The following is a 25,907-nucleotide window of genomic DNA, read 5'->3' as shown; positions in this document are numbered from 1 at the left end:
ATTGGATCAAATAACTATGAACCAACTGTGAATCAAATAACTTTTCTCTTTATAATCTGATTATCTCAGTAATTTACTACAGGAACATTAAAATTGATTAATACACATAGCTGTATTTCAAAAAATGAAGTTTTACTTCATTTAATCTTAATCTCCAATAACCTAAAAATTAAGTGCCTAGTGTTGTAATAGTTCTTCACTAAGAGAATTAAACTGCACATAAAGTAAACCAAACAACTGAAATGAAAGATAATTAACACTAAGCTTTTACTTCTAGACAACTGAATATAAACAAAATCCCTTTTTATTGGCTTCTAATGTATTTAACATTGAACCTTATTTTTCCAAGTGTTTTTCTTTTTTTGGAGGGGGGGAAATCACACCTGTTTTTTGTTTTTTGTTTTTTTTTTTTTAAAACCACATGTAAACAAGATAGTTTATTTTTAAAACACTATTAATGAAATGGCAATCTTTATTCAAATGACCATAGAAGATGTACCAGGTACAAAGACAAACACATTTCTTGATTCTGTCATTTTAGTAGATCAGTCAGAGGGCAAATGTAAATACTTTGTCAATTTACATAATGCATGTCCTGAGACTGGAAATGGCTCAGGATAAACACATACACACTTAGCTATACCTGAAGTTCATACCATCACCTACAGAGTAATTAACAGTAAAATGTTATTTTGTGTATACTATTGGGAAATAATGGACAGGACTCTACATTATAAAGGTTTTTTCACCTTTGAGTGACAATCCCTTTATGAATCTAAGTAACAGATCTGTTCCTTAGAAATATAAATATTCATAAATTTTGTCTATTAGACAATTCATAAATACCCTTGAAGGCTGTCCAAAGATTATGAGCCTTGATCCTAAGCCACAGCACATCTTTATAACAGGAAAACAAGGTCTTCGGGAGATAAAGGGAAAAAAATCTATCTAGTAGTATCCATTACAAAAAGCATAATATCAAAACTTACCTTTCTTACTAAGATCAATAGCAGCTTCTAAAAGCACTTCTAATTCCCCTTTCGGCAAAACAGGAACCACCCATCGAGGCCTAAGAATTTTTTTGAAATAAAAGATACTTATTGGCTGTGCACTAAAAAGGGCATTATAAATAAGTTAGTAATTATAATTACTCACCCTACCATGAATATATTAATACTAAAATAACATTAAAATATTAAAAACAGCAAGGTGGGCAGAAAATCTGCTTTGTTGGACTAAGCACCATCTGTTGTCTCTACAATTTTTGAAGGTATTGTAAAAATAAAAGCAATGAGGGAAGGAAACTAAATCATTCTAAAAAAAAGGCAAAAAAGAGTCTTTTGAGATTCAGAAGAGCAGAGACACTCTTCAACTTCCTCACTAAGAAGAAAAAAATTAGGAGGCAAAGGACTAATTTAGGCCTCAATTCACCATAATTCATTCACTTCTTCTGAAGGGTAAGTGAGTTGTGGGTCCGCAGTCTCCATGTTTCCACAGAAGCCCTCTGCCCTGTTCTCTCTCTGCTCTCCAGAAGACCAGCCTTCTTCCATCCATCCCTTAATCTGCTTTAAGAGCTGGCTTCTTCAGAATCCCCAAATACTCCAACACTTTAAAAAAAGGCATTTCATTTCCAAACAATCCACGAAACAAATGTATATTACCTGTCATTATTTTGTTTACATTTTAAAACATCCTTTGTATTTTTCTTCCCTTAAGGACCGCTAATAGTAATTTTTGGTTGGATGTATGAAAGGAGAAGATAAAGAGAAATTTACCTGCATGATATAGTTACATGTTTAATAATATATGTTCAGGTATTTTTTTTTTTTTTTAATGCAAAGGATTTCTATGTCCCCTGACATTTAATAGTGATTTATTTTCAAAAAGTGAAAATACAAGGGGGAAAAGTAAAGCAAGTGCCTATAATAGGGTTTGTGTGTTTTTGTTACACTCCCTTTTTATGGGGCTGGGGGGAATGCATCACAACTTTCTGGCACTCATGTGTTGAACCCACAGCCCAGTGAAGATCATGCCCATGTGGATTTCCTTAATATGCTATTCTTTTATCCTTTTAAAATCTTTTTCTTGCCCTTCACAGAAGCTTAAAGCCTCACTTTTGAGGGCTCATAAAGGGCAGGCACTGATGAACTCAGTCTTCTCATGACCTGGGTTATCCCAGGGCCACTGAAAAATTATTAAAGTCATCCAACAACCAACATGCTTCATAAACCCTTGAAAACAAAGTACACAGGTAGGGCTGGGGTTGTGGCTCAGTGGTAGAACACTAGCCTGGCTTGTGTGGGGCACTGGGTTTGATTCTCAGCACCACATAAAGAAATAAATATATAGTGTTCATCACAGCTAAAAATATTCTTTTCAAAAAAAAGGTGTACAGGTAGTTCTTCAAAAACATACTAGCTAGGGTGGTCATGGGTCTAAAATCTTTTGATATTCTCATTCCCTTTATTAAATCCACTTAAAACCATGTTTTACAAAGTACTTAGCAATGAGTAAGTGGAGACTCTGAAGGTGGGCAGTGGGTACCTGTCATATTCTTCTTCACTCTTTTCTTGTCCACTACAACACACAATGCTGAGAAAGCTAACCAGCTTTCTCGTATGTTACAAACATTAAAAAACAAAACCAACTCACCTGTTGATCATATCATCCAACTTTGCCAAGTCAGTATGTGGAAATGCAGGTTCCTCATCTTCAACCTGTGGTGGGGCATCACCTTGACCTTGTTCATCTGGAGGAGTTGCCGGGGAATTTTCATTGGAAGAATCAGGCGACGAAGTCTTGATTAAAAATTAAATATTTCAGACTTAAGTTTCTATAATATATGTACAATATCCATTAATATAAACACCAACAGAGATTAGTATTATAAATATAAAAATTTTATAAAAATTACATACTTTTACTAAAAATATTACTGAAAGTTTACAATGTTAGAGGCGGCTTCTATGCTACTGTGTTTTAAAAATAATTTTACTTAATCCTCAACAGCCCAAGGAAGTATCTATTCTACTGTCATTTAATAGATAAGAAAACAAGCTCAGTTAAGGTCACACAGCTCAAACTGTTGTCAGGACTTGAATCCAGCTCTATTTTAAAGTTTGTGCTTTTACCCATAATTTATACTGCCTCTCTACTAATACTTTTTCATTATATGAACACTATCATGATACAGAAATTATGGTATAAATATGAGACCTATTATAGATTAAGAAGTTTGATTTTCGGGCTGGGGATGTGGTTCAAGCGGTAGCGCGCTCGCCTAGCATGCGTGCGGCCAGGGTTCGATCCTCAGCACCACATACAAAGATGTTGTGTCTGCCGAAAAACTAAAAAAAAATAAATAAATATTAAAAATTCTCTCTTTCTCTTTAAAAAAAAAAAAGAATCTTAAAAAAAAAGAAGTTTGATTTTCAACTTCCACTTTTTTTTTTTTAAAGGGGAAAAATGTGTTTTTCTGTGAATATGGAATTCTCAAACTATTATCAAACAATAATTAGTCAGGCACAGTGGTGAGCAGCTGTAATCCCAGCTACTCGGGAGGCTAAGTAAATGAACTTTTATGACCTATATTTTACTTTTTTCTTTCTTTACTTCTTTCCTTCCTCCGCGTCCTTCCTGTGGTTCTAGAGATCCAACCCAGGGCCTCTTACATGTTAGCTACAAGAGCTACACCCCCAGCCCATGACCCTTATTCCTAAATTTAGAGAGTAGGTGTATTTCTCTTTAAAAATGAAATCAACCTAAATTCTAAAATGATTTTTACTCATACTTCTTGAATTTTCTACTCACTGTAGGTTGATGGGCCTTTCAGAAAGAGGGCTGGCACCTCTTTCACTATCATCAAAGTGCCTACCGAATAGTTACATAATAAACAAGAGTTGCATAAATAAATGCTCAGTCAGGTATACCACCTTAATATCTTTATTATGGTCTACTTACAAAGTTTATACATAAACTTATATGGCCTATTAGCGAGTGAAGGGTAAACTTTTACTGAAGATGTTCCGGAGAACACATCAGGTGCCGCAAAGCGACTCTCCAGGCACAGAATTCAAATGTTAGAAGACCAACAAAAATAACTTAAGTATATAACTTTAGAAGCCTGTTTCTTTTTTTGTTGTTTGAAAAAGAAGAAAGAAATCTTTCCCCTGGTATATGTGTGATATTTTAAATATATATGAAATACGTATATCTCACAGAAAATGTAAAGATAAAAATAAAAACATCTGTAATACCACACCAGATATGAACCTATCAATGATACTGCACTGTAATCTGTGGGCCAAAATAAAGCCTGTCTATATCCATGTATAAATTTTTAATAAAATTGGGATTATACCTGCTTATGTCTGTGCCCTTAAATTCAATACCTGAGTAGTAAATTTTTTAAATTAAGATTCTATAAAAAATTAATGGCCAGACAATATTACCATAAGGGACATTCACTATCTTGTAATTTTTGCTGCTAACAAATAAAGCTATAATTAATCTTTTTATGACAAATGTTGCATTTTTGCTTAGGATTGGATACTAGAAATATAATCACTAAACTGAGAGAATAAACAATTTCTTTTTATAACACTAACATATATGTTCCCAAATTCCATTCTAGCATCTTCACTGGCCATTAGATTTATGGCACAGGAAAGACTTAACTCTGTCCAAGAACTATGACCATACACGTCTGTATTTTATGTCTTAAAAGTGGGAACTGGAGAGGAAAAGGAATTTTTAAAGTTGGCACATTTGTTAGGGAGACACCTGACCTGCACATTTCTCTAAAATATCAGAGAAGGACAGAGAGAAAGCAGCTCTGTCCCATCAGACTACTGATAGAAGATCTAATCTGTCACAGTTGGACAGTAAGAACTTATCCCCAAATGACAAATATATTGTACAATAAAACACTTTTGCCTTAAAACATTTCACACAGATTCTACAAAACCAAATACCAACTATAAGCAGTATGTCTGTGACTCCCAAACAACTTCAACTCATTTATCTCTAGATGCTATTTGAGCTGCATATCACAAATCTTAGTGCTCACCTTATTCAGTTTTAAAACTCCCCAATATAAAAACTGTATATTAGGGAAAAAAAGCTGAAATCCATTACCTAAACTTCCATTTCAAGAAATGAGAAAAAGTATAGCAGACTGAAATCAAAAGAACAGAGATAAGGGTAAAAGCTTGGGGGGAGGGGTCAAAGCCCCACCAAAAGCTGGTTTTCTGAGATTTTTAATGAGATTGATAAACCCCTAGAAAAATCAGGAGAAAACACAAATTAACAGTATCAGAAATGAGTAAGAAAATACTACCATAAGCCCTAAGACACAAAAACATAATAAAAAGGATGAAAAGATATTATCAAAGTTGGTGGGGGTGCATAGCTAGCTCAATGGCAGAGCATGAGCAGGCCCTGGGTTTGATCTCCAGTGCATGTGCGTGCTCGCATGCACACCCATTATTATAAACAACCATACCTCAATAAATTTGACAATCTAGAATTGTCAAATTCTAGGTATGGTTGTTTATAATAATACAATACATACTCAAACAGCACTGTCTAAAGCAGTTGAGCTTTCTTATTACTGTGCAAGACCTGTTTACTTTTCTTTTAAAACAAAACTTATGATTATTTCACTAATCATTCAGAACATGCTTCATACCATATTAGTATCATATAATAGACATAACAATTTCAATGTCCTACCTGATTCTGTTGGAGGGGGGGCTGAGACTGTCCATCAGGAGCCTGGCCCTGGCTGTCATTCCCTCCGACTGGAGAGCCACGAGTCGTGGCTGTCATACTCGACACAGGGCAGATCTTTGCAATTTTGTCTGCTTATGTAGTTGTCTTGAGAAAAGAAATTATAGTCCACTTATACAAGATGAAGTACCAGCATTTGTCAGTCTTAAAAAGCTCCAATTCAAGAATAAACCATCTTGCAGAGACCATTGCATAACCTACAAGTAGAAGGGGAAAAAACTGTTTTAGCTATAAAAAACATGAATTAAACAACTGTTCAAATTTAGTACCACCAATAAATGAATCAGGTCAGGAGAAGGTGGCTATCTAAATGAAAGAGAAAAGTAAAAAGCTCAAGTTTCATACCACATTCAACTTAAACTGATAATGGCACATCAAAATATATTAAAAATAATAGCTTTAGTATGTAATATTTCAGTTTTCATCTAAACCTGACTCCAAACATAGTAGCAAGGCACTTACTTAGTTGCCACTTGATTATTATGGAGTAACAAACTATCTGTCCTCAATTTGCCAATGCCTTAAATATACCACAAAAATGTGTGTAAGAGAAAGCAAAAACAAGATTTTTTAAAAACATTTCGGGAAAAACTGCACATCTAACACTTATCATTGATACTAGGAGATCATGATTGTTTTTAGTTTCTTTTGCAGTGCTGAGAACTGAACCAGGGGGGCCTCTCACATGCTAGGCAAGTGCTCTACCACTGTGCTCTACACCTCCATCCCTTAGAAGTAGTTTTAACATAAGCTTTTCATGCTTTGGGAAGAAAACTCCAAGAGTGTGCACATACAAAGGAAAGACTACATGAATGCAGCAAAAAGGAGACCATCTGCAAGCCAAGCAGAGACTTCAGAAAACATAAAATCTGACACCATGATCCTGGACTTCCAACCTAAAACAGCGGAATGCATTACAACTCTTATTACATATATAGAGCTCAATTTTTCATATCTCTGGTTGCCAACCTCCAGAATTTTAAGATAGCAAATTTCTGTTGATTAAGCCCACCCCACTCCCAAACCAAAAAAAAAACAAAAAAAAAAACCACTCTTTGGGGGACTTCTTAGGAAAAGGCAAACTATTTCAATACAAGTGAACATCAAGTGACTTTAGCTCTACAACGTTGGCAAGGTTGAAACCACAGGGAGTCCTGAAGCCCTGCAGGGCTATAAACCACACCTCATTTTAAGGAAATCCTAATTTTAAGCAAATCTTTGCAACCTACCAAAAGTACATAGGAGAATACTACCAAATCCTCAATTGTATATTCATTAGACCAGTGAATTCCATATTTAGCTAAATAGTAAAATCACCTGAGGTATTTTAATAACACTGATGCCCAGGTTCCTCTCTAGATGGAATAAATCACATCATTTCTTTCCTGTGATTGATTTCACTGTGCCACTAGATGGAGAAACTTATTACTTGATTGATTATAAGTACTTGGTTAGAAGTAAGGTGACCACACCTCATATTTTTGCCCAGAACAGTCCATGTATGCCTAAAAATTGAAATATAATCACTTAACCCACAGTCAAGGTTCTAACTTACTGGCTATAAGAGATATTATGGTTTGAATGAGGTGTCCCCCAAAAGCTCCTGTGTAAATACAGGAATTTTCAGAGGCAAAATCATCAAATTACAAAAGATAACTAGTCTGAGTAGGCTGACTGGGTGGTAACTGTGGCATGGCTGGACAAGGTGGGTCACTGGGGGCATGCCCTGGAAAGGTGCATCTTCCCTGTGACCCGTTCCCCTTTCTCTGCTTCCTGGACGCCAGGAATGAGTGGAGCATTGCTCCTCTGTGGCTCCCTTTGTCCATGCTGCTGCCTCACTTTGTGCCCAAAGCAACAGATCACTGGTCCATGGACTGAACCTCTAAAACTGAGGCAACATAACCTTTTCTTCCTCTAAGTTGTTCTTATCGGGTATTTTGGTTGCAATGATGAAAAAGCTGACTAATACTGAGACTGAGAGAAATTAGCCACAAACATTGCAAAGTTTCATTTCTATGTTTTCTAATCACAACCTTGCCAAGATACTCAAGACCAAATTTAAAACATGTATATAAAACATACCTAGGGCTCATCTGCTTTCGTAATATTAATACCCAAGTATTTATCACGAGGTACTTAGGTGTACGGAATGTCAGATCTATAAAGTGGTTTCCACTACATGTCCTACTATGCCTCACCGATTCTCACACCCAGTCTACGCAGTACAGAAAAGTGGGTATTATCATCATCCCCATTTTATGGAGTCAAAAATAAGATCTGCAAGGACTGGTCCACATTATGTAGAGCCAACTCTAATTCAGATCTGACTATATGACTTCTTCCACTTCAAGGTTTCTCTCATTTTCAAAACAAGCATATCTTATACCATACAAAAACAATGAATTGTAGGTAGGTTAATGGAAAATGTAAACAGGAAAACTATAAATTAGAGAACATGTTTAAAACTTATTTAAAAAACACACAGAAGTTCAATTTTAAGATACACCTTCCTCTAAGCAAAATTCAAAGACATCAGGGAGAAAATTGAGATTGGTTTCTGTAAAAATCAAAAGTAAGGGCTGGAGATGCAGTTAGAGGTAGAATGTTTGCCTAGGACACTGGATGCCCTGGATTTGATCCCAACACAGTAAAAAAAAGTAAAATATTTTATGCCAAAGACATTACAAAAAGGCAGTTAAAAAAAAAAGGATATAAAGTCTCAGAAATACAAGCAACCAATAAACACATGAAATAGACAACTTTAAAATAAACCTTTTCACATTACGCATTGTCTGAAGCACTTTAAACCTCACATGTATTTACAATAGGACCTATTCTCATCCCTCTATAGATGAGTAAAGAGTGGAAATAAGCTCCCTACAGCATTACTTAGTGGCAAAATAAATTTCCAACCCATTTTGCCACTAAGTAATTCTTAACTGCTACACTACCCTACGTTATCAACCTCATTAGCAATTGTGAAAAATGTCAGCTAACTCATAATCCCGCCCCCCTCCCCTTATTTCCCTTTGAGAAAAAGGAAAAAGTTGTTTTACTACAAAGGGGACTCCTGTCCCAGAGACTGTGATTCTGTCCATCAGGAGGAACAGAGGGTTAATTTCATTCATACATCTTTCTTTACTTCAAGTTTGTTGCAATATCTTCCTCTTGTCCCCCAATCTGTGTTCATTATTCCACTACATACACTTCTTCAGTGGGTGATACTAAGAGTTCCACATTGCTGGGCAGGTGTGTCAGGACTCAGCATACCACCATGCAATAATTTGATAACTTTCCCTCAGCATACTAGGTTGCAAGCTAAGGACCAAGAAGTAAGTATGCAACAATTAAAAATAATTCCTACATTTAACATAACTCTTGTTCAAAACCCTACCTACGACGCTTATAATCTGCCTATCTTAAATGCCAGTAACATCCTCTCTTTTTCTACCTCTTTAAAATTAAGACAGTTAATCACAAAAAAAAATGCCTTGAGAATTATAATGGTGTCTCACAAATACCAAGCACATAATAAAACTTTTAAAATATAATTTTCTTTTCCCTTCTAAAATGTACTTTGTAAGGTTTCTGAATATTTGGGGAGTGAATTTGAAAATGTTTTCAGAATCAATTTGGAAATTTTTGATGGGATATAAAAACTTTACCACAGATATTCTACAATTCTACTACCTTAAGAGGAAAATAGGGGCTGGGGATGTGGCTCAAGTGGTAGTGCGCTCGCCTGGCATGCATGCAGCCTGGGTTCGATCCTCAGCACCACATACAAACAAAGATGTTGTGTCTGCCGAAAACTAAAAAATAAATATTAAAATTCTCTCTTTAGGTAGCTGTAGATGGTCAGAATGCCTTTATTTATTTTTTATGTGGTGCTGAGGATCAAACCCAGTGCCTCACACATGCTAGGCAAGTGCTCTGCCACTGAGCTATAGCCCCAGCCCACAATGTGAAATTTTACTGCATGAAGTTTAAAGAAAAAACCTCATTAAGCAGAAAGTATCTTAAATTTTCTGCAATACAAAGTAACAACCAAACCAGTAATATGAGACTGCATTTGGGATACACTGCATTTATTTCATATTCAAACTTAACACTCCAACCTTTTTGGGGGGAGGGGGGCTGGGGGGGAAGGGTGGTGCTGAGCTACACTGAGCTATATTCCCCAGTCCTTTTTATTTTGAAACAGGATTTTTATTAAGTTGCTCATGCTAGCAATGATCTTGTGATCCTTCTACCTCAGGCTCCCAAGTTGCTGGAATTACAGAAATGCACCACCACACCAGGGTATAATGTCTTTCACATTGAGAAAAGCACCACCTTTACCTAGATAAGGTTGAGCCTAAAGTTGTTTTATGTTTTGTTTTTTTGAGGGGGAGGGGTTACCAGAGGTTGAGCCCATGGGCGCTAACCACTGAACAACATCTCCAGCCTTTTTTTATATTTTATTTAGAGACAGGGTCTCACTGAGCTGATACTCTTAACACATGGTAAATGACAAAACATTTTAAACTTTGTAGAACTGACTTCGCTAGCAACTTAAATAGGCCTACTTAAAATTTTAATGTAAAAATGTACAATAAATTGTTTCATCTTTGCTATAATCCAGTAAGACACATCTTTTAAGCACTAAACTTTCAAAATAACCATTTTACAGTACGAAAATATTTATTTTTAAGCCAAGAGTATTTACACCATTTTGAATTTTAGGTTTTTACGGCTATGAAAGATTCAATATGCTTTTAAAGGCAGTTTACATATTATCTTAAAGAAAAAGTATCCTACATAATAGTTTTTCCATACAAGAAAGGATATAAGGTATTGCAGGCTTGACACACAGAGAAATTGCCCAAACCCAAACACTTTATGAAGCACAATACAAAATAAAAATAATGAATTCACAATTAGCCTTCAATTTTTCAACTTTTCTCCCATTCCTCTATTTCAAAACTATTGCTACCAGGTTGACACACTTCAAATTTTAAATAAAATTTTCCTTATTAATAGTTAAAATTTGAGTGTTTACTATGTATCAGGCACTATTCCACTCAAGACATCTAATCCTCAGAAACTGAGGCAAGCTGGGCATGCTGGTGCATAGCAACCAGAGAGGCTGAGGCAGGAGTAACTCAACTTGAAGGCCAGCCTGAGCAACTTAGCAAGACCCTGTTTCAAAATAAAAAAGGCTGTTGCTGTAGCTCAATGAGAACATTCCCAAGTACAATCCAAAAGAAGGAAAGGAAAGGGAGAGGGAGAAATGAAATGAAACTAGGGCAGAAAGGAAGCTGTCAAAATGGTATTTCCAGGATAAGCCCAGGCAGTACAAGCTCCACTTACCCAGTGTGAACCACCACACTGTACATTAATAATGTTGAAAATAAGTAAGGGGGAACAAACTACCATTAATCTCATAAACATCCCCACCCTGGAGGTAAACTGTATCAAATATTTTTGATACAGAAATATTTCACAAAACTGAATTTTTCACTTAATGTGATTTTCCCATGTTAAGTATTCTTTTAAAACACAATTAGCTATATTCCCAAGAAATGGCATAATCAAAAATCACATTATAAAATTAACAGTTCAAGGCTGGGGTTGTGGCTCGGTGGTAGAGCACTTGTCTTGCATGCGTGAAGCACTAGGTTTGATCCTCAGCACCAAATAAATAAAATGAAGGGATTGTGCCCATCTACAACTTCAAAAAAAATCTTTAAAAAATTAACAGTTTAATAGACAGATAAGAATTCATATTAAGTTGTCTGAAATGCACCATTTTAAAATAGCTGCCATCCACAGCCAGAAACCTAAATATCTATCCCTAAGTAATTTTAAAATGAAACCTTCCTTCTTAAAGAAGTGTTTCCCTTAGCTCCACCAGCACTGCTATCATCATGGGTATAGAAGTTACCATTCTTATCTACATTATGTTAAATTAGACACAAAGAAAGTGAAGGCAACTATATTAAGCAAGGCCCCCACCCCACACTAGTTCTAGACAGCTTCACCACCTCCAATCAATAATCCAGAAAATGCAAATGAAGATGTCCAATTAATCTTTGTTAAATTCTAATGTTACTTGAACTAAATGTTCATATTCTGTTTCCAACATTAATTTTTTTTTTAAATCCACCCCTAATTTTTGCCACTTGATCACTGTATATATCTGTAGCTATTTCCTAGGGCTAATTTCCTAGAAGTCATACAGTCACAGAACTGTATCCTGAGCTCAAAATTCTTTATGGCAGCAGAAATTTATTCATTTAGAAATGCTTGCTAATTGGCCAAATACTCCTATTCAAAACTTGTCCATCCTGAAGTCTATCAAGTAATGTGTACACAATTAGGGTACTAGAAGCTTTAATGCTTAAAAAGATTCAAAAACTTTAAGCAATTTTTCCAAGGCATTCTCAAACAGGAATTTTTAAGTGGTCAATTTGAATAAAATTTAAATTAAAAATGACTTTTGGAGAGGTTTTCTTTTTTTTTTGGTACCAGGGATTGAACTCCGGGGCACTGGACCACTGAGTCACATCCTCATCCCTATTTTGTATATTATTTTAGAGACAAGATCTCACTGAGTTGCTTAGCGCCTCACTGTTGCTGAGGCTGAGTTTGAACCCATGCATGATCCTCCTGCCTCAGCCTCCTGAGCGACCCGCTGGGATTCAGCTTAAAAAATGACTTTTGGGAGGCTGGGGATGTGGCTCAAATGGTAGTGCGCTCACCTGGCATGCGCAAGGCACTGGGTTCGATTCTCAGCACCACATAAAAATAAAATAAAGATACTGTGTCCACCTAAAACTAAATAAATATTTTTTTAAAAAAATGACTTTTGGAATGGTGGCATCAGAAGCTCTATGGGCAATTTCCCCAGTGAAACCATAACAGGTTTTAAAAAAAATTAAATAAAAACATTTAAAGTCTCTAGAAATTGTCCTAAGGACATACAGGAAGGCAAGAAACTTTTAATCAAGAAAACCTACCATATATTAAAGTTAGAACACAGCCTGGCACGTAAACCAGCTCAGCAGGACAGAAGCTCCACTTCAGATTAGTACCAGAATTCTGGGCTCCTCCCTCCCAGTTGGTGGTATCTCCCCCTGTAGAGGAAGGTAACCAGCATTTCTCATCCATCACCCCCAACTGCAGAGCCTCCAGTGCAAGCCAGGAGTGGCTGAAAAGCCTGGGGTTCTTATTTTTCCCATCCAGGAAGTACTTGTTGGGGCAGAAGATCAACCCTGGGTGCAGCAAACCAAGAATACTGCAGTCCTGATGGCCATCACCCCACCTCACCCACAGAGCCAAGGTTCTAAGACAGGAGATAAGCTGAGAAGACCAGAGGCTGCTGCTTCCACTCAGCACCCTGCTCAAGAAGCAGGGCAGTTAGAGAAATGAGCTACCATCCTGCACCAATTCTGAAAGTTTTTGCCAGGGGAAAAGGCTACCTGTAAGAATAGAAAACTCTAAAGTTCTCGAAGTAAACTGACTCTGCTTGGTTTAAAGGGGGGGGGGGGGTGATTCAGTTTACCAGAGAGAACCAGGGAAACAGAGAGCTAAGTATAACTTTCCTGAGGTCAAAATAAACTTCCAGCACTGGTGTGGTAATTTATCCCCCCAAAACATGAGAATTTCATAGAATCAGACTATGGGGCAATTTATATCCCAAGGCATCATGTAAAACAATACAGCAACCAGGCAGCAATTAGAAGAGGCTAACAGCATGTCAATGGGGCAGACCTGCCCTAAGACAGGAACTTACCAAGAAAGCCTTGCTAAACTAAAACCATTCCCACCCTAAGGTGGTTACTATGTACAGGACTAAGGTTATGCCCTCTGAAGAACATCAGAGCCTGCATAATGGTGGTGGGTAGGGGTTTAGATAGAATTTAAGATCACTTAGGCAGTCACCAAATAAACAAGCAAATAACTACAAAGGCCATGGTGGTTGGGGTGAATGAGGATGCAGTATCCAAAGTTACATAATATGAATGGTCCAGTATTAAACCCAAAATTACAAGACATGCAAGCAAACAGAATATGTGGCCCCTCATATAGGGGAAAAAAAAGTATACAAAAGAAACTGGCTTTGAGAGGGTCTAGATGTCAGACTGTTAGTAAAAACTTCAAAACAGCTATTATGAGTATGTTCAAAGGACTCAAGGATAAACACTTGAAGGAAAATACGATGACAATTTTTAAAGACTATCAGAAATTAAAGAAAAAAACACAGAAAATAAGAGTCAGGTACAATAACTGAAATGAAAAACTCCAGAGTAGTTCAACAGCAGTTGAATCATCAGAGGAAACAATCAGCAAACTTGTAGATTGTTAGATACAGCAATCTGAAGGAGGAAAAAAAAAATGAGCAAAGAATTAGAGAAATGTGTGACACAATTTTAAGCACACTAACATGTACAATTAGAGTCCCAGAAAGAAAAAGACGTTAAGAAATTATGGTCGAAAACCGCTCCAAATTCAATGAAAATCACTTATTAAACGGAGAGATGCAAAATGAGAAATATCAAACTGCCAAAGGCAAATACAGAGATTTCGAAATTGAAAATTGAATTGAAAGAGCAAGCGAACCATCACAGAGGAAGGATTCTCAATAAGACTAGCTGAAGATTTTTCAATCAGAAACATGGAGCAAATTCAATGTGTTGAAAGAGAAAAACAAAACCATCAACAAAACTTCTTCAAAAATGGAGTTAAAAAAATCAATTTGCAGCAGGCCAAGGTGGCCCGTGCTTGTAATCCCACTGACTCAAGAGGCTGAGGCAGGAGGCTAGCCAAGTTTGAGGCCAGCCTGTGAAAATGAGTGAGACCATGTCTCACAATGAAACATAAAAAGTAACTTAAGTGGTATAATGTCCCTGGGTTTTACACCCGGTAACCGCCTTCCCTCTCCCAAAAAAATCAGTTGACAGCATGAGAGTTTGGTAGGTATGATCACTAAGAGCACTGGTAACTCCAATTATGCAATTATAAAAAAAACAGCACAGGAGCTGGGGATATATAGCTCGGGAGCAAAGTACTTTCACAAAACCCTCATTTCAATTCCTAGTACGGCATAAAGGAAACAGTATGAATGTGTTTCTTCTTTCTTAACTCATTTGAAATGCATTGTATAAAACAACCACCTGTATTTAATGAACTGTTGGGATTATTACATATAAAAATGTTTCCCATTAACAGCACAAATTAGCTCAAAAGGACCTAGATGTATGGTCAAAAGCTCAACAATCTAGGATGCGGTGATGGATTCTTACAGATAAAACATCAAAATCAGGAAGAATAATAAAACCAGTTAATTAGATTTTATTAAAACACTTTGCCAGGCATGGTGGTGCACACCTGTAATCCCAGCAATTCAGGAGGCTGAGGCAGGAGGATCACAAGTTCAAAGCCAGACTCAGCAAAAGCAAGGCACTAAGCAACTCAGTGAGACTCTGTCTCTAAAGAAAACACAAAATAGGGCTGGGGATGTGGCTCAGTGGTCAAGTGCCCCTGGGTTCAATATCCGGTATCCTCCCCCACCAAATTAAAAACTTAAAGAGGGGTTGGGGGTGGGGAGTGTAACACTAGTAGAGTGTATGCTTAGTATGTGAGAGGCCCTGGATTCACCAAAAAGAATAAAATCTTAAAACAAACAAACAAACAAAAAACCTGTGGTTCAAAGGACACATAAAGACAGTGAAGAGAGAACTCACAAAATGGAAAAAAATTATAAATCGTGTATCAAAGACTTATATTGAGAATATAAGAATTCATAATAAAAAGACAATCCAATTAAAAAATGAGCAAAGAATCTGATAGGCATTTGTCCATAGAAGAAAAACAAATGACCAGTAAGCATATGAAAAGATGCTCAACTTTGACCATCAAAGAAATAATAAAAACCACAATGAGGTACCACTTTGCACCAAGGAGGATGGCTACAGTAAGTGCTGACAAGAATGGGAAGAAATCAGAACTCTCATGTATTGCTGACAGGAATGTGAAATGGTACAGCTGCATGGAAAACAATATGGCTAAGCCTCAAAAAAAGTTCTAGAATTTAACCATATGACTAAGATCTGGCAGTTATTCCTCTGAGTGTCTTAAGACTTGAACAGATATTTGTACACCCATGTTCACAGCAACATTACTCACAGTAGCCAAAAAGTGCCAAATGTCCAAGGCGAATGGGGAAACAAAATGTGGTACGTACAAATAACACAGTATTATTCATCTTTTAAAAGGAAGAAAATTTTGTTACATTAAAGATGACTGAACCGTGTAGACATTACATTGAGTAAAATAAGCCAGTCACAATAGAACACAAATATTGTATTGACTCCACTCGTATGAAGTACACTTAAAATCATTAAATTTATAAAGAAAGAAGAATGGTAGTTGCCAGCTTCCCCCAACATATTAATGTTTTGTACCAGTGAGTAACAGAAGCTGAACTCAGCGTAGAGGCAGGGGTTACAGGTCTGGACCAGATCTCTATCCCCCACATTCTTCCTCTTGGCTTTGCCCACATGCTGTTTTTAAAAGCATTTATGTGGTTCTATCTGATCTTTATGCATTTCAGCCTTGTTTCCTAACTCAATAACCTCAATCCTTCTTTATACCCCAGCCCTTCCATCAGGTTACCATACCTTTTTCAAAAAGTCATGTTATTTATTATAGTTTGTCATGAATTTAAGACCTTTTAAACTATCCTGTTTATTTTATTACAATTTTTATCGTCTTGCTAGTACTCTAATTACAAAGTAACACCACTTTTGAGCAGTTTGCTTTTAATCCCATTTTTCTTTTTTTTGGTGCACAATTTTGTAGAATGCAAGGGTTTTTTCAGCCATGCATATATACTGCAATATAAAAGACCTTCAACAGATGATGTTTAATTTTCAAGTATCATCTTTTTCTCTGAAGGTGGCTAACACCTCCAGAAATTATTGGAAAGCTTTAATGAGAGAATGTATGTGAAGTGCCAGGTACACAAGAGGAACCCAGTAAATGGTAGGTGTTTTAACAAGTGCTGGTTATATCTCTCTTGAAATGCTAATCAGATTATTATTGACTCTTGACAATTCTTATATTTGAACCTTCAGAGGCTCCTTATGATCTCCACACCAGCCCAGGGGAAAATTATTCTCCAAACTATAAATTACCAGGATTTTCTCCCAATATAAGCGAACTCCAACAGTTTTAGTAATGTAAACTGTCTTTATTATTCTATTCCATTAACACAAAATCCTACTATACTTTAAAATTACTTAGTCCTACTTTTTTAAAGGTATATTTCAAGTCAAGATATCTTATCCTATATAAGACAATTCATAGCACAGTATTAGAGTTTGTGCTGGCTCCCAAGAAAATGTGATAGTGGGAAGAAAATGCAACAGTGGGGAGATTAAAGAAACCATAACAATTTGACATCAAAATTATGCAGTGCTACACAACTTAATATATTATCCCTTGAATGAAAGGATAAACAAATGAACCATCTTTTTAGGTGGAAATATAAGTATCTTTCCCACACAAACACAGAAATAACCTAGTAAACATTGGCATTGTAGTTTCAGTTCCAATAATCCAACTCCACCAGGTTCCTATCAACAACACCAAGCTGGCTCAAGTTTACTAATTCTGTTCTACTTTAACAAATTTTTTTTTTAAAGCTAATTCAGTTACTTTCTATTTTAATGTTCCTTAAATATATGCAAAAATGAAATTAGGATTAAACTCCTTGTGTTTACTGCTCTTACATAACTATAAAATCAGTACAAATTTTTAAACTAAATATAAACAAAATCATTAATATTAATAGAATGTGACAGATGGCAGCATATTTCTGCTAAGGCATGGGTTCCTCTGAGTTTTATATATCATATCACATGGGAGACTTAGCTCTCCTACTTCTACTTGAATTACTATACCACTTTGTATACATGGTGTGCTGTGACATCATTTGCCCTTGGAGCCAACAACTCAGGTGTTAAGTTTATCTCTATATTCCCACAAAACAAATGGTACAACTGAGCACCAAGACATTAAAAAAACAGAGCTAATAAGTACTGAAATGCTGTCAGTTCTTGACTATAAGGCAAAATCATTCAGGTAATCCAAAGTACACGTACTTATGATCAACAGTATCATAGAAATGAGAAGACTTGCTTTAAAAAAAAAAAACCTTTTAATTTGAACATAAATTCAATGTTCAAGGTCAACAAAGAGATACTTAAAAGGCCAGAATCTTGCAGATAATGGGAGGGATGGCTCACAGGATATTAAGTGCTCCAAATTTAGGAAATGCTGTATCTTTTCTCCCCTTGGACATTTTGCCACAACACTGTGAGGCTCACTACTGTGTGCGAAAAAGACCCCCCCCCCCAACCCACCTATTTCCTTTGTCATTGATACACATTACAGTTCTAACCCTGGAACAGAAAGTTAATATTCACCACCATCTATATTATAGCCCTTTAAAATATGAGGATTTATCATGTACATACCACTAGGTCTCTTTTCAAGACGAAGATACACTTTTACATATTCCTTTATTTACTACATACTTACAAAGGGTGTGAGGTTCCAATAAATTCCAGTCCCTAAACAAATCAGTCAATTAAAAAAGTGAGTAATGTTGACCTAAAATATTAAGAACAAGTCACATATCAGGTACTCAAACCTTCTGTAACATTTATCCTTCTACTCTGTTGAAATGACAGATTAAGATAAACAACTCAATTTCTGTTAATAGCATTTATCATGTTTGTCAAAATTATCTTAACACTTTTAGAAGTTATAAATCCAGTCATGAAATGCTGGTCCAACACACTGAAACTAAAACCTCATTTTCATCATAGTCAACATTTCAAAGCAAATCATTAATTATATGCATTTTGTGTTCATCTTTTTGCCTGGGATCTTCCACGACTAGTTTGCTGAAGTTGCAAATGTAGAGGTGTAAAGGATCTGAAAAACGAAACCAAAGAATTTCAAATTCCTTTTCAATGAGATTACCTACCGCACCTTGTGATCTAATTAATATAACCAAACCGTTTGATGAAGCGTACAATTAACTGGGTTTTCATATATTCAGTTGTACAATTATTGCCACAATCAATTTCAGAATATTTTTTTCACCCCCAAAAGAGACCCCATACCAGAGCTGAGGGTGTAGCTCACAGGTAGACCACAGGCTTATGTGTGAGGCCCTGGGTCCAATCCCTGGTGGAAGGAAGAAACCCCATACCCATCAGTAGCAATCACTCCCAATTCCCTCCACACCCCTTTCAGCCCCAAGCTAACCTATTCTGTGTCTCAATGAATTGAAATGTTCTGGATATCATATAATATGATGGCATCATATAATATGAGGTCTTTTGTAAATGGTGTTTTTCACTTAAGAATGTTTTCAAAGTTCATCCAAGTTGTAGTATGTATCAGTACTTCATTTCTTTTATTCCTAAATATTCCATTTTATATATAATATATACATATACATTCATCACTTGATGGACATTTGCCTTGATTTCTCTAATGGAGTTTTAAATACATAAATTCCATTAATCCGCAAAAGGATGGCAAGTTGAAGGACATCTCAGCTAATTAGCAAGGCCTCATCTCAAAAGTTTAAAAAAAAAAAAAAAAAGCTGGGGATGTAGCTCAGGGGTAGTAAAGCACCACTGGGTTCTCAGGTATCACACACACACACAAAAGAAAGAAAGCACACTTTGTTATATGTAAGTTATAAATTTCAGTTTAAAGAATTTACAGTAGATAAGTAGTCACTCAAATAATACTGAATTCTCCTGGCTTGGCATTCTATTGCACTGGTTCTCTCAAGAAAGTGTGGTGTAGGCCTTTAATTCCAGCAGCTATGCAGGAGGATCACAAGTTAGAAGCCAGCCTCAGCAACTTATGGAGACCCCATCTCTAAATAAAACATAAAAAGGGCTAGGGATGTAGCTCAGTGGGGTTAAGCGCCCCTGGGTTCAATCCCTGGTACCCTTCCCCCAAAACAAAGTGTGGTGTAGGGACTCCTAGAGTCTCTGAGATCTTTTTTCAAGGGAACTGAGAGGTCAAAATTATTTCCCTAAAAAGACTTTTGCCGTTTTCACTGTCATTCTCTCTGTTACAAAGGACTTCATCCAGAGGCTACATGAAATATTATATCACAACAGACTGAAATCAAAAACAGAGAATCTAGCTTCTAGAGATTAACAAAAATTGTAAAACAAAGTCACCGATCTCACCAAGGTTTTTCTTTTGGAAAAATTCTTTATCATAAAAATACACTAACATGCAATAGGTTATTTTTAAATACATAATTTTTAAAGATATATTTAAATTTCCAAAATAGGAAATATTGATGGATGTAGTCCCACATAAAATCTCTCTGGGGTCCTCAATAATTTAAGAGCATAAAAATCTTGAGACCAAGTTTGAGAATGACTAGGCTAAGAAATACAATTAAAAAATAAGTTTCTTTTGCTGGCTCTATTACAATAATGAAAATGAGGTCTGAGTATTTTCTCTAAATCATCTATGCCAGACAAAACTCACTGCTACTGTACGAACCTGTATACTTTCATCTTCAATTACAAAAACATAATTCCCCGGTAAATATTATTTTCCCTAGCTGGCCATATCACTTTAACAGCTGTAATGCTCTTAAAAGTTAAGCCAAACTTCAGATAAAAACTTAACCAAGCTTTGATCTAGGGTTATAGCTTGGTGGTAGCCTATGTGGGTAGATTCCCAGCACCCTGCAAAAAACAACCAACTAGAAAACAAAGTGAAACAACTCTAAACCTTAACCAAACTGTAAGCTGCTCTGCCAGTAAAGAAATTATACCCCTGGCTACCAAGTGTATTGTCCTTAAATTCACACTATGAGCTATTGGCCAAGTACAATTAACCCATTCTAAATAAAACAAAGCCTCCCAGACCCCACAAAGGCAAAGAATCATAGGGGAGGAAACATTCAAATTGTTACACTATCCTTCCATTTACGTGTCAATCCAACAACTCCTAAATCTATTAACTTTTTACTTTATTTTGCTTTAATTGAAATTTTCTCAAGACTCCAGTTTTATCCACATATCTGCTGATAAATGTAAAAATTAAAAACTTAAGGGTAAAAACAAAAGACCTACCTTAAGTCATGTCTTGTATACACACCTTGATTTTACACATAAGCATAAAAAGAACCCAAAAAGTTAGTGAAATGAATTTATACAGAGAGTGGGATAACTGGAACTATAAAATACAGCTCTTCTGACTGGAATCCAGTTACCCCTCCACTACATCACTCTCACGTAAAATATGAATGCCATTAAACATACAGAGATACGAAAAATTGTGCTCTATATGTGTAATAAGGATTGTAAGGAGAGCCTAGAGTTAACACACTCTGATGCCAGATTCTAGCCCCCTGTATTTGGGAGGGGTGAAGGTGAAAAACACGTATGTTAATAATCCACTTCTATAACCCAGATTCCTTTCTCTCTGCCCTTTCAACACACCTCAAACAGCAACAGCAATCACTGAAAGGGAACTGGGGTTAGGAGAAGGAGTTGAAAGAGAAGACAAGAGAAGTATTTTGCTCAGGACTCCAATGGTGACAGAGAAGCCAAAGTCAAATTAGCAGCACATCCCTCATACAATGGGAGCCCTGTGAATCTCATTCCTCTATATTCCATTCTCTAAATCATTGTTTATCATCACTTAGCAGAACTATTAAAACACTGTCCCAATACCCTGCTATCTGTCTTCCAACACAATCAATGTGGGCATCAGAATTACCTTAAAAACAAATATACACACACAGTCTCACTTAAACTTGAAGGCCTAGCTCATTATCTCAAAATTTAAGTGCCCTAACATGACACTCAAACAATCCTTTGTGAACTTGGTCTCGAACTACCTTTGTAGTCTCATCTTCATGCCCCATCCCTCTCAGTAACTCCAGTGTTCCTTCTACATTCTGCTAGTTTTTCCTCCACAAACATTATCCTTTCACTTTTCATTGACCCTTTATCAAGTAATGATTCTCAATTTTGCTCTTAGGGCACATCTGGAAATGTCTCATGTCATTTTTAGTTGTCACAATTTAAGAGGAATGGTACTTGTGGAGAGAGGTCAGGAGTGAGTAGGACAGCATCCCACAACAAACAATAATATGGCCAAACAGTGTCACGGTATATAAACCTTGCCTGATCTCACATCAATCCTTTGCCTTCCTGGAAGTCCCTGTTCTAATCTATAAAAGCCATCAAAATGGCACACCTCTGGGCTGGGGTTCCGGCTCAGTGGTAGAGTGTTTGCCTAGCATGTGTGAGGCACTGGGTTCGATTCTCAGCACCACATAAAAATAAATGAATAAAATAAAGGCCCATCAACATTTAAAAAAATTTTTTTTAAAAAGGCACACCTCTGAGGTGTAAACCACACTCAAACCCAAACCAAATAATTTCTTCAACTCTTTTACCACTGCATTTTCCACTTTTGTTTTGAGGTGCTGAGGACTGAACCCAGGGCCTCCTACGTGCTAAGCACAAGCTCTACCAGTGCTCCTCAGCTCCTCAGCTGTCTGTCTGGCCCATTTGACCTAAGAGCCTTGAAAGTAGAGATTAATTATCTTTATACTCGCCCTGCATCAAATGTTATTGAATGGATTCATTTTAGTCATTACAGTAAGATAGCCATCACCCAGTCCAAGTTCTTCATTTTACAATCTTATGGAGGTTAAACCACTTGCTCACTAGTTAGTAGTTACAACTATAAGCCAAGCCTTTTCACTGAGATTAGAGCTCTTTATTACCCATTACTCTCTCACAATTAAACTAAAGAAAGTTGCAGCCACTCATAAAAGACCACTCAGAGCCATGAGTGGTGGCACAGGCCTGTAATCCCAGCTACTTAGAAGGCTGAAGCAAGAGGATCATAAGTTCCAGATCAGCCTGGGCAACTTAGTGAGATCCTGTCTCAAAATAAGTAGCAGAGCACATGCAAGCACAAACCCTTGGGTTCAATCCCTAGAACTAGGGGGGTGAAGGGAAACCTCTCCTCAGGAAACTTCCCATAGTCACCTTCCCAGGAGCTGCTTCTGAAGAAATACAAAGAAAAAATAGAAGAGTTTAGAACAAAACAGAAGCATAGGAAAAATGCTATTCAAGTTCAGAGAAAATAAAGACCACTTCCAATTGGAGAGAATTAGAAAATACTCCTCAAAGATGGCATGTGGCTCAAAGGAGATGGAGCTCCAATAATAAAAACCAGGGAATATGAAGATTGGAGCACCCGGGTCAGCTATAGACCCTTTGATTAGCTGGGGAGGTTAAGAAAACCTTGCACTGTAGTACATGCCTGTAATCCCAGGAACTTGGAAGGCTAAAGCAGGAAGATCACAAGTTAGAAGCCAGTCTCAGCAACTTAGGGAGACTGTCTCAAAATAAAAATGACTGGGGATGTAGCTCAGTAGGAAAGTGCCCCTGGGTTCAATCCCCAATACAAAAGAAAAGGGGAAGGGGAATAATCTTGTTACAGCAGACTGGACTAGCTGGCACAGTAAGAGTTTTGAGTAATTTTGGGGAGAGAACACACTTCATGATTCTTAAGGCTAGGTACCTGAATAGAAACCAAATAATCTTCCTATGATTTTATGATTCATTGACAGGATTCCCCTTCTCACAATGAACTGAGTATCAAGGCAATCCTTAGCTTTTATATGGCTCAAATAATGACATGCTCTGACATCAGACAAGGAATACACCTGAACACACTCCATTAGGTTCTTGCACCAACTCTAGGTCTGACCCCACAATCCCTTTTGCCTGAGCTCAGGGAGCTCCAAGTCAACAACTCACTAAGAATTCTGGTAACTCACTAATATACTTCTACAAAAGACACAGTAAATAGACATATACACACTGATTAAATATATGTAAATGAAGGCTGGAGCTGTGGCTCAATGAGTGGTAGAGTGCTTGCCTAGCATGTGTGAGGCACCAAGTTGGATTCTCAGCACCACATATAAATAAATGAATAAAATAAAGGTCCATCAACAAGTGTGTGTATGTGTGTGTGTATATATGTATGTGAGATTTCCTGTAGTCATTTCCCTAAGAATCCAGACAAATGCTATACATTGGCATCATCCTTTAATTTAATTTACAATGCATTCCTGAGCTGGGCGAGGTGGTTGCATATCTGTAATAACCAGCTACTCAGAAGGCTGAGGTGGGAGGATGGCCAGTTCAGAGGGCAGCCTGGGTAATATAGGCAGACCCTGATTCAAAACAAAAACAACAACAACAACAAAAACTAACAATTTATTCCTGAAAATGTGACAGAAGTCAAATCTTTCAGAGTCAAACAATAAAGTCACATGGTTTTAGGGGTTTTCCCTGCTCCCAGAAAGCAAGAAAACAAACCCCCATTACCTTCATCTTTCAATAAGCTTTATCACACATTTGCCATATTTTTCTACTTCATTCATCACCACCTAACAAGGTCAACATAACCCAACTAGCACAACCTAAACCACTAAAGTTAAAGATTCAAATCCCTAATCAGTTCCCTGACTCAAAGATATTCAGTTTGCTTTTTCAGTCATTTGGTATAAAAATACACCTGAACTTGCAAGTAAACAAGATATAGCTGTAAAAACACAGTAAAGCTTTTGAAACCAAATTGTTCTCAGGCAGTACTATTTTGCAAAAAGAAAACAGAAAAAAATCTTTCATAAGTACCGCACAGAAGTCTGAACTTGACTGACTTAAGAAAGGAGAGGCTTGGGGTTGAAGTTGAGACTATACAAAAATTAAATCTATCACAACTAAAGACTAACATTTTTTCAATGGAAAAAAAGGTATAGTATCCAGAAAGCAGGGCTCATTGTAAAGTTCGTATAAAAGACCCTCGCTATATCCAACTATAATCTGCACTGTCATCTCATTTCCCTAGTTCACAGAACATTAAGGAAACAAAGACCAAAACTACAACTTAAAAAAATAAAAATATATTATCAAGAAAACAAAATCATTTAAAAATTTTTAATTAAGAAAAAAAAAAGAGCCTGGACTCTTTCGGTGTTCATGTAAAGTATCCTGTACACATCAGTAACTACTTAAGAGAAAATCAACAGACACGTAAAATGAAACAGGCTTAAAAGAATTAAATTATGTTCATAATATAACTGGCATTACCAGACAAAGGGAACTCCTAAAAAGGATACTGGAGAGCTAGGGCTGTAGCTCAGTGGCAGAGCGCTTGCCTAGCATGTGTGAGGCACTGGGTTCCATCCTCAGCACCACATAAAAAATTTTTTTAAATATATTAAAAAATAAAGGTATTCTGTCCATCTACAACTACAAAAAAAAAACCTTTTTAATAGGGTATTGCAAAACAAAACCATAGAAGTGGGAACACATGGGAGGAGGTTTATGGAGAATTGGGAGAGAAGTAAAGGGGGAATAGGGGATCACAAGAAAAATGATGGGAAAACAAGTAGTAAAGTTATATTAAAATTAACTATGACGAGAGTTTTGAACAGTCTTTACAAAAGTTGTCTCTTAAAAGGGGGGGATATAAAAATGTCTTTCATCTGGGCATGGTGGTGTATACCTGTACTGCTTGCTACCTGGGAGGCTGAGGCAGGAGGATCCCTTGAGTCCAGGGGTTTTGGACCAGCCTGCAGCTTACCATATTGAGACCATGACTCAAAACAATACAACAAAAAAGCCTTTCAGGATGAACACATGGCACATACTCAAGTCCTGAGGCAGAAGACAGAAGATCTGTGAAAATGTGACTTTATTAAACTGGTTATGTAACTCAAGAGGATCTTTAATAATTAGAAATTCAGAGGAAAGCATTTACCCCAAAAAGTTCATCACAGCATAACAAAAAAAAAAAAAAAAAAAAAGGAGAAAAAGAAAAAGAAGAAGAATTTAAAAGACATGGAGGAAGTTATGTAATGATAAACTCATTTAAAAGATTATAGGGCTATGAAAAATATTTATAGAAAGTTTAAAAATAGAATGGGGAGGGAGTGTACCTACAGTATTTCCCATCTAATTAAAGATAAAAGATAAATG

At 36.6% G+C, this 25,907-nt stretch overlaps 1 protein-coding gene across 3 annotated transcripts in view; it reads right to left on the bottom strand.

Moving 5' to 3' along the window:
• Positions 1-25,907, bottom strand: part of Usp9x (ubiquitin specific peptidase 9 X-linked) — a 109,630-nt gene that overhangs the window by 76,307 nt on the left and 7,416 nt on the right. For all 3 annotated transcript variants that reach the window (XM_071606465.1, XM_027927263.3, XM_071606466.1), the window contains exons 2-4: positions 5,734-5,987; positions 2,653-2,798; positions 990-1,069 (exon numbers count right to left, since the gene is read on the bottom strand). In XM_071606465.1, the coding sequence (XP_071462566.1) occupies positions 990-1,069; positions 2,653-2,798; positions 5,734-5,829 (322 nt within the window). In that variant the 5' untranslated portion in view covers positions 5,830-5,987. The remainder of the gene's footprint in view (positions 1-989; positions 1,070-2,652; positions 2,799-5,733; positions 5,988-25,907) is intronic.

Source organism: Marmota flaviventris, chromosome X (genome assembly GCF_047511675.1).
Source record: "Marmota flaviventris isolate mMarFla1 chromosome X, mMarFla1.hap1, whole genome shotgun sequence".
Classification (NCBI taxonomy): Eukaryota; Metazoa; Chordata; class Mammalia; order Rodentia; family Sciuridae; genus Marmota; species Marmota flaviventris.
Note: the sequence above shows the minus strand (reverse complement) of the source record. Positions and strands in the feature narration are given on the sequence as shown.